General features: G+C 37.4%; 1 protein-coding gene across 10 annotated transcripts; it reads right to left on the bottom strand.

The window, feature by feature from the left end:
- Positions 1–1713: 1713 nt before the first annotated feature.
- Positions 1714–9435, bottom strand: LOC121867953 (tRNA-splicing endonuclease subunit Sen34-like). 10 transcript variants are annotated; one of them, XM_042368109.1, is made up of 3 exons: positions 8939–9404; positions 5097–5192; positions 1714–2999 (listed from the first exon to the last, which is right to left on the bottom strand). In XM_042368109.1, the coding sequence occupies exon 3, from the start codon at positions 2862–2864 to the stop codon at positions 1968–1970; it is 897 nt and encodes a 298-aa protein (XP_042224043.1). In that variant the 5' UTR covers positions 2865–2999; positions 5097–5192; positions 8939–9404; the 3' UTR covers positions 1714–1967. The 10 variants fall into 10 exon arrangements, 8 of the variants coding, with proteins under 8 accessions (XP_042224043.1, XP_042224042.1, XP_042224045.1 ...); XM_042368108.1 differs by having other exon boundaries at positions 5141–5192; XM_042368111.1 differs by having other exon boundaries at positions 8943–9404.
- Positions 9436–10444: the final 1009 nt, after the last annotated feature.

Here is a 10444-nt window from a genome sequence, read left to right as displayed (position 1 = left end):
AAATTCCTCGGTCATTTATATACATACAGATACATGCAATATAGATGTGATGGTCTTGGTCCACAAAATGAATGGTGAAACGTACACAATTGGTGAGTTGGCAGACATGATACTTATCTGAGCACTACAGCATTTTTCAGTTCAAATGGATGGTTTTTCAGTAGATGGCGACATACGAAGGCCAATATATGACATTTTGCAATCTGAATTGACAGTTGCAACACATGATGTAGGAGACATACTTTGAGTTCGAGCATTCACTCAGACACTCAACACAGTGAATGCTCAAACACGAAGTACTGTATACTGTATGTCTCCATTCCTATGTCATTTGCTGCTATAGTTGTCATTTAATGGCCTTTGTACTTCACCACCAACAGAAAAACTGTCCACTTGGGCCAAAAAATGCTGTAAAGACTGGATGCAATTGTGTCAGGATAGATTTGGTGCTCAATGTCTACAAGGACAAGTCAATAAAGAAAGCAGAAAGGGAATATTAAAGCTTGGGAAAAGTCCCAAGTTTACTGTCATCTGGCATGTCCGTTTGCAACAGTATCAATCAATCCACATGGGAGTGAGCCCAACCCTAATAAAAAATTAGGCCATTTAAGAGTTGGATATATCCCAGAGAGCAGTGATACTGCTAATAGTATTAGCACATTACTCCAGATTCATAAGGGGCTGGATCATTGTAAACATCCCTTACAAATGATTATAAAGATTACCTTCTTTCCTTAATGATTACACTTAAAATTTGAGGCTCCACTACCTACCCCTTAAATTTAGGCCATTTAAGAGTTGGATATGTCCCAGAGAGCAGTGATACTGCTAATAGTATTAGCACATTACTCCAGATTCATAAGGGGCTGGATCATTGTAAACATCCCTTACAAATGATTATAAAGATTACCTTCTTTCCTTAATGATTACACTTAAAATTTGAGACTCCACTACCTACCCCTTAAATTTAGGCCATTTAAGAGTTGGATATGTCCCAGAGAGCAGTGATACTGCTAATAGTATTAGCACATTACTCCAGATTCATAAGGGGCTGGATCATTGTAAACATCCCTTACAAATGATTATAAAGATTACCTTCTTTCCTTAATGATTACACTTAAAATTTGAGGCTCCACTACCTACCCCTTAAATTATTAAAAGTATGGCAGAAAACACTTAGCTTAATGATAAGGACAAGAGCTGGAGTAGACAATGTCAATTCACTATAGGTAGAAAATGGACAGATGGGTTGATCAGAAAATTTTAAGAGCATCTGTCTACTGGACAGGTAGACACATCTAAAGATCTGACTCTAGGTCACCTTTGTTTCTATTAAACATTTTAAGGGTATTTACTGCAATGGTAAGAGATGGACAATTGTGAGATCTGTCTCAATTTGTAAAGACAGTGTTCTACAGTTTTAAAACCTTCAGTCTGATCTACATTATTATGAGAGCTGCTTGGAGTCGAACTGTTAGAAACTTAAAGTTAAGATTTTCTTTGACGTATTTTTTTTTTCTCCACAAATCTTTCAAAAGAAAGAACTAATTTGAATACAGTTTTACATACTTAACTCATAACATTTACTAACAAGAAAAGAAGAATTCAAAATAATTAACATAACACGTTAACTACTAACATTCCCATAGCATTCCTGAAATAGGCATAAGTGACTGAGCTTTTTATTGTAAAATTTGAAATAAACAAACTAAGTACCACTTATACTGTTTAATGTTTCACTTGGCTTCCTCTTATAAAATCCTATGATTTGTCAAAGGATATATCACAGAAAATTATGCCACTGAGTTATTTAACAAAAGAGGGAGAGTTATTCAACAAAAAAGGAAGTTTGTATAGTGTACTTATCTTACTATAATACAGTATACTGTACACACAAAACTGACATTAAAACATGAAATAAAGACTGGCACACTACATAAATCCACCAGGTCAGTGTCAAATAAATTTCAACTGAATTCATCTTCTATAAACTTAAAAGATTGGTAAGACACTTTGCCATATTGGTCAAGAGTGGCTAAGACTAGGGTCTTTTTGGTAGCAGTAGCAATGCGTGACCAAGATACAAGGTCATTATTATTCACACATTCCATATCTTCTACACACTTGATGATAAAAGTTGCATGAAACAAATGAGGATCTCCTGGGTACACTAAAAAATCTCCACCAAATTTGACTCCTGCTGTAAGATATTGATCATGTTCCCACACATCCTTAAATACTGCATATCTTAGTTTGTCCATTTTACTTGTGGGAAATGTCCAATCAGCAGCAACAGGTCTTAAATTATCTATAAAAGGGTTTTCAGTAAATATCTCTATCACTTGATAATGTTCTGGTAGTTTCTGAATTTTACGCATTTCTTCCCTAATGACATTCTCTCTTGTTAATTCATTTTTCTCCTTTTCAACAACAGCCGAATTAGCCTTTTTTCTTTTTTCTATTTTTTTAGCTTTACCTTCAAGAATAGTGTCAACAAAGGTTTCAATTTCTTGTTTACGTTGTTGTACCGCAGCCACAATTTGTTCATGATAACATTTTTCTCTCAGATCTTTGAAGGTATCCAATATATTACTCGATGGTAGCTCAGCCATTTCCTGGTATGTAATAGGCTTAGCAAAACCCTTCTCTAATAATAAAGTTACTTCTTCAGGCAGGAGCTTAAGTGGAAGACCCATCATGGTTGACTGGTGTGGGTGCCTTGGCAGGGCTCCTACGAGATACCCTACAATTCTGTATTTGGTCCATGCAAGTTTCACATCTCTGACATTCCACAGGTGGCCTTGGTCATGGGCAATGACCAAATTAATTTGATGCTCATCTTCAGGAACTGCTTGGGGATCCATGACAAAACTGTACCCGAATCTATACAGATACAATAATACAGTACTGCACTACAGTATACAGTACTGTACTGATTATAGATGAACCTTCTAATGAGCAATTCTGAGTGGATATCAGCTGAAGGTTGCAGTCAGTTCCTATGGAAAAGAAAATGTGGCAATGAAAATAATTTTGGAGATAAATAGAGCCATTTAAATTTCATATGCAAGAACAGAAGGCAATACTGTACAGTAGGGAGTGACAGTTTGGCAAAAGTTTTCAAAATCAAGTGGCTTGGGTTGGATTATTTGTCTATCGGCCACGCTGGTTCCGAATACAGTATGTTTGAATCTTTAACATCAGTACATTAGAAGGTTTGTGGATACTTTTCGGTTCGACATAAAAAAAACAAGAATAATGGTAGACATTCTTTATTATTGGCATGTATGCTTCAATTTATCAGCAGCACACTAGCACAGTTGGCACACTAACATTGGCTGTCCCCACAGTGTCCCCTCAGTCCCAGTGTCCCCACAGTCTAGCACTGGTAGTCCTCTTTCTTAGCCCTCCGCTTGTTTCTCTTCCTGGCCTCCAGCTTGTTCCAGGTGACCTGGTCCTGCTGCCAGGCAGAGCTGGCCACGTCTGCCGCCTCCGTGGTGAGCTTCACTCCTCTTTCCACTGCGGTGGTGGTGCAGGGCAGACCTGGCTCACTCTACGGTTCCTCCAGAAATTGCTCCAGTTCCTGGTCACTGTGCTCCTTCTCCCTCTCTTCTTTCAGCTTGGCAGTCACAATTTTGTCAACGCCATCAATGCAGCCCTCCCTTCCCGGTTTCCTCTGGGCTGCCAGGAAGCTTTTCTCTCGTTCGTGCACTTTGCTGTCGTCTGCCACATCAAACAACTTCTCAGCTATATCCTCGAACCTCATCTTCAGCTTCCCGTTCTTCGTTTTCTTCCTTTTCTGTTTCTGTCCATTTCCCTTCATCATCATCGTCTCCCTCCGCATCCTCCACAGGTCGTGGACTCTCATTTTCACCCTGATTTCAGAGATAGTGGGGACAGTGGCCTTCCTATACACATCCAGTACCTTCTCAGTCACCTTGTTGGTGGCATCCATATAATCAAAAGCATTTGTTCTTCTCCTTAACCTCTCGTTTTCTGCTTCATAAGCCAGGGCACTTCCAACTTCCTTGTTCAGAGCCAACTTGTTAGATGGCAGAGGCATCCGAACCCCGAACACCTTATCGTTACCCTGGCGCAGCTGAGTGTTGCTAATCTTAGGACGACCCATCTTGGTGGCGGCCCTTTGAACTAACTGCAAAACAACACAGAAAAAACAACTTTCAGCACTTCAATATCACCACCTATTGAACAATATTTTATTCAAAAGTACGGACTGAGATTTTGTCCTTAACTGTCCAAGTCAAGCTACTTGGGCTGAATTCGTTGATCAGTCCTGGGACGAATATTACCAACGGCGTGAATAGATTCCGTGGAATAAATTCAGGGCATTCCCGTCCAGGGAGCCTCAACAAACTCTGTAAATATTGCCATTGGCCTGCCATTGGCACATATACGGAGTTTGGTAATGTTCCATGAGCGGGAATGTCCTGAATTCATTCCACGGAATCTATCCACGCCGTTGGTAATATTGGGCCCTGGTTTTCGAAATATACGTATGTGGTGACTTGCAGCAAAAATATCGGCATAATTTGTAGCGCATTGAGTTGTAAAACAATAGCATATTATGAACCAGTGTACACAGTAGTCGAATAATCCAATTCAATAACTTGATTTTAACAGGTTGTGCCACATTGCCAGTCCCTTTATTATTTACAGTTTTTTCGCGTTTTTCATGCCAAACCCAAAAGTATCCACAAACCTTCTAATGCAATGATGTAAAAAACTCAAACATATTCGGAATTAGCGTGGCCGATAGACAAATAATCCAACCCAAGCAATTAGATTTTGAAAACTTTTGCCAAACTGTCACTCCCTACTGTACAGGTATCTGCACACTGTAATGTATACAGTAATGACTCCATAAAGTGCAATAACTGGTGATAGGCTAGTGGAACTTATGAAAACCTTTTTTTTTTAATTCTTAGTGATTTGAAAGCAAAACAAAACAAAATTATTTCAACTGTAAAACCACCATTGTAAATAAAAAAAAACAATGTAAAAACATATAGAATGCAAAACAGTCTTAAGTGGACTGAATGCAAACATGATACAGTACTGTATTAGGATTAATTTACTTGCATAATAAAGAGTGCAGCAGTTGAGTGGATACAGCACTCACCTCTTGTTCCAGGGTCGTTGGTTCAATTCCCGGGCGCTCCCAGTTCAGTCACCTATAAATGGATATACTGTATCAGTTTACAACTTAGGTAAGTGAATGTGGTGAAGTGAAATAACAGCCATTGTTGCCTCTTTGTGTACCAAATGCTTAGTACTGTATACAGTGTGCTGTATCCACACTGTTCCTAACAGGCAGTCATAATGATGGGACTCACTTTCACTTACATAACAAAATTTTAAGAATCACATATATATTGCATCATATTTTCACAACTTACTGAACTCACACCTTGGATTTGATCCCATGGATTGTATACAATCAGAATTGAGTGGCTTTGAGTTAGCAGCACAATACATCCCTAAGTTGTACTTATACAATTTATAGAGTTCCAAACCTGCAATCAAGATTTCATACAGCTTATAAATTTGTAAGACTTAAAACATGTGCAACTTAATAAGTTATTCATTTCACCTGTAAAAATATTATTGAAATTACTGTATCTGAATAAATTTTGGCATAAATATTTTTTTTAAATCAAATAAGAATTCACATGTAACCTAGATAATATTGTATTTTCAAAACCAGGTCTACTTTAAAACCACCTAATGTACATCTCAAAAAGAATAAATATGACACTTATTATTAATACAGTACTGTACAATAATAGCAAGTACAGTACTGTATGTAAGATTTGCAATTTTCCAACTTACAATATTAGTGTACCCCTGTACATATATGTACAGTATCAGTTTGGCAACACACATAAACCAACAAAACAAGTTATCTATCTACCTAACCTATTATTATTATTATTTTAGGTTACTACAGTACAGGTAATTAAGTTCATGTAGGCAAATGACAGACAAGACTACAGTTAGGGGAATGTTTGTAGACAGGTTGTTGGTGCACACTGCATTTATCATGTGCAAGATGGTGTCAAAGTGGGTGTGTGACAGTGGTATTTCTCATGATTTATGGGAAAAATTTTGGACAAAAACCTGATTAGGAAAAGTGCAGTTCCTCGACCTGACCGGTTTATGCTTGAGGTAAGAAATAAGTTTTCTTCTACATGTATGGAAATTTTTCCCAAAGTGGCTGGATAACCCGGGCAACTATCCTTAAAATTTACCCTTAACATAACCAAAACTAAGTTACCTAATCGAACCTAATCTAGGATAGGTTGATTACGTTGGTTCATATTATATCCTATAATTCATATAATGTAGCTATATAGTTGGTAACACTGTGCATGTAAATACAGTAGTAAATATGGCATCATAGCACATCAACATAATAGATATCCAGTACATTATGTATTCAGAATGGCAAATTAGTACATATAAGATTGTACAAATAACAAACCAGGCAATCTTGTATTTGATAGGTGTAAAATCACAAGCACATTTATTGACATGTGATGAGACTGGGAACTTTCCAGGCCCAGACTGGGGGGGCACCCTAGACCATGACTACCTTATATAAACAGAAGGTAAACTAATAGATGTAACATGCCAAAAGCTTCCACAAAAGAATATTTCCATCACACCATCACAATTCCATTTGTTGACCACCTAAATTTATTGATGAATGACTCGGAATGGAGGAAAAAATTCTGAAGTACAAAGAATCAATGGTCAGTGATCTTCCATCACCAGAGTGTCTTGAAACAGAAATGGAATGTTTGGGTGTCAGACCTACCCTGACAGCTACACTCAGACAAACCTTTTCTTTATTTCATCCACACATATACAGTACGTATATATATACTGTATATATTTCATGTAGATCCACAATGGAAACATGGATAAGATAAATCTTGATAAAATCACACAGGAAAAAGGGAAACAATGGTGCACCAGTTTCCCTTTTTCTTGTGTGATTTTATTCAAATCTGACCATCATTTTTGTGCAAATTAGCAGTTTGTTAAAATGAAATTGTTAATTTTTTGCAAAAAAAATGATAATTTGCACAAAAAATGATGGTCAGATTTTAATAAAACACCAAAAATAACCTATTATCATACCAAATGAACCAACTAAGCTACTCCCATACTAAAAGAACCAACCAAGCTAACCTAACAAAAAAGTGATTTGCCCCAAAGAAAAACATCAGAATCATATAAAAGAGCAAGAAAACTAGTGAAAAAAAAAATTTCATGTGAATAAAGGTGATCAGTGATTAACAAAATATTACTGATTTTTCTCGTAAATTAGGTAGGTATCTTTTGGTTAGGTTGGTTAGGTCAAGTTCTGGCAACACTGGAAAATATGGCTAACACCAGAAGCAGTTCTTCAATTTCATTCATTTTTCCAGTGGTTCTTTGGATGATAGTAAGTACTAAAAAGGATACAACAACTTTTTATTAACTATGAGTATTTATTAGTTTTCTCTATCTACAATCATAAATCACCTGTAGAGGGCAGAGTATGAAGGAGAAGGGATAAGGTGGGTAAAACATGGTGAAAAACTGATATGACACTAAAATAACATATCTTTGTATGCATAGAAATTATTTACCAAATGGGTCACTCGGCCTGAGTACTATCATGTCCACAAATACGTAAAATTACACCATGCTGGTTAGGTTAGGTTACGGTACCAGATATCAAAGTAAATACAGTACTTTCTGTTTAATATGGCAGGGGGTCTATCCCCCGGCAAGGAAGTTAATGTAAGGTTAGGTCGAATTCTTAGCTTGGTTAGGTCAGATTCTATTAGGTTTAGTTCACTGTTGTATGGTGTTTATGGCTAATATTGACAACTACACCGCTGACGTTTTATTTGTTTTGATGTTTATATTCATAGTATATTTTCATGTGAGTTCTAACATGCTAATCATTTTTGGGGGTTTGGTTAGTTCCGCTTAGTTTAGGTTAGGCTAGGTTACACTAGGTTAGTTTAGGTTGAACTTTTAAGTGTTGGCAACTAAAAGATATTAACCAAAGACTTTTTTGCACATTGAAACACAATGAAATTACGATATTTTTAAATTCGTTTTCTATGAAAAATCAATGGCTGTGTCGACGTCAATAATTAGGCACTATTGTTATTACTATCATCCAAAGAACATGGGGAAGAAATTAACGAAATATTGCACTCTGGTATTAGCCGTCTGCTTCAGGATTACCCAAGTTCCGGTACTAATTACCCAAATGAACCCAAATGTAGCCACAATGAAGTCAAATGATGGTCCTACAAGCGTAAATCGGGCTGTGAATCACTTCTCGATTAGTATTTGGTGTCAAAGTCACAAAAAATTGGTAAACTTAATTTAATCGGAGTTGAGTTAGGTTAGGTTAGGTACATGCACTCGATCTATTAACTCAGATTAAATTAAGTTTACCAATTTTTTGTGACTTCATGACACCAAATACTAGTTGAGAAGTGATTGGCAGTCCGATTTATTCTTGTAGGACCATCATTTGACTTCATTGCGGCTACATTTGGGTAATTAGTCGGACCCCCCCCAAGTTCTAATAGGTTTTGTGCATTCTCGTTTCCATGTATCTAATAAATTGTAATTAACATTTCCTAAGAGTTTCGTCCAATTCTATCAATTCCTGGTGTAAGTCTAAAAAGCATACCTAACCGACGAGAAAAATATCCAAAGTAAATTTTAAAGTTGTTGGACTAGTGTATTACTAATCTTGTTACACGCTTAAAGACCTTGCAGTAATAATTTTATAACACACTTTCAATTCATCCACCCCTTGCCCGCCTATAATATAAGCTAGGCAACTGCAGGCCTTTTACCGTAAACCAAATACTATGTTATTAATAAGTCTCATAACTCATACCTACAATTCCTCTATAACCACAGAAGATACGGTAATACGTAGACCTTTTACACACCGTCAGCGAGTACATCCACAATGTCAATTGACGCGATTCACGTGGTAAAATCCTCTATATTTCTTGAGTAAATTGTAAACATCTCTCAGTCTCAGATGACTGTCGCTGTGCGAGCTTAAGCTTCAATTGGCAATACTTCACAAAAATCGCCAATTACTCATTGAATTGTATACTGAGCTACTGTAATTGAATCTTATCGCTTAAAGTTTACAAGCACACTGTGTATGCAATGGCACACTATCTATGATGACAAAATAGCTGATATACTAAGGCTGTATCCACCTTTGGTATCCACATTTCGCATCTACTGTAGAATCTAATAAAAATTTCATGCACCGACTTAAAAAAAAATTGGACCAGAAATAATCTGTAACACTCTCAATGCCATAATATCATGAACATTGGGGTCCGAAAAACACCCTTTGTGTCCTCTACTCTCAAATCCTGTTTGCACTACCGCTCACAGGATGAGTATGGGGTGCACAATAAGAACAGAAGAAAATAAGGAGTCTGCAATAGGCCGGTTGGCCTGTGCATGGCAGCTCCTGTCGAGAGTTACTACCACTCTCTATCATCCATGAATCTATCTAGCCTCCTTTTGAAACTTTCCAGCGTTCCAGCACTTACTACAAAGTTGCTAAGCTTGTTCCACTCGTGCACCACCCTATTTGTGAACCAGTTTCTTCCTATCTCCCTCCTAAACCTAAACTTATCCAACTTAAATCCGTTGCTTCGAGTCCTATCCTGCTCGGATATTATAAGAACTTTATCTATATCCCCTTTATTGATTCCTTTCACCCACTTAAATACTTCTCTCATATCTCCCCGCGCTCTTCGTCTTTCTAGGGAATGTAAATTTAGTTTCTTTGACCTATCCTGATATGGAAGGTTTCTAAGTCCCGGAATCATTTTCGTCATTCTTCGCTGCACCGACTCTAGTGAATTGATATCCATTCTATAATAAGGGCACCAGAACTGAACCGCATAATCGAGGTGCGGCCTGACTAGCGCAAGATATAGTTGCAATAAGACCTCTGCACTCTTAATACTTACACTTCTAGATATAAAACCCAATACCCTGTTTGCCTTATTTCGAACATTAAAGCACTATTTTCTAGGCCGTAGGTCCGGGCTTACAAGTATCCCTAGGTCTCTTTCACAAGTCGACTTCTCTATGTTGATGTTGTTAAGAACATAAGAAAATAAGGAGTCTGCAATAGGCCGGTTGGCCTGTGCATGGCAGCTCCTGTCGAGAGTTACTACCACTCTCTATCATCCATGAATCTATCTAGCCTCCTTTTGAAACTTTCCAGAGTTCCCGCACTTACTACAAAGTTGCTAAGCGTGTTCCACTCGTCCACCATCCTATTTGTGAACCAGTTTCTTCCTATCTCCCTCCTAAACCTAAACTTATCCAACTTGAATCCGTTGCTCCGAGTCCTATCCTGCTC

This window comes from Homarus americanus, unplaced genomic scaffold (assembly GCF_018991925.1).
Source record: "Homarus americanus isolate GMGI-L3 unplaced genomic scaffold, GMGI_Hamer_2.0 scaffold37032, whole genome shotgun sequence".
NCBI lineage: Eukaryota > Metazoa > Arthropoda > Malacostraca > Decapoda > Nephropidae > Homarus > Homarus americanus.
Note: the sequence above shows the minus strand (reverse complement) of the source record. Positions and strands in the feature narration are given on the sequence as shown.

Coding starts and splice junctions, on each gene's coding strand:
- LOC121867953 (XM_042368109.1), bottom strand. CDS start 2,864: ATGGATCCCCAAGCAGTTCCTGAAGATGAGCATCAAATTAATTTGGTC.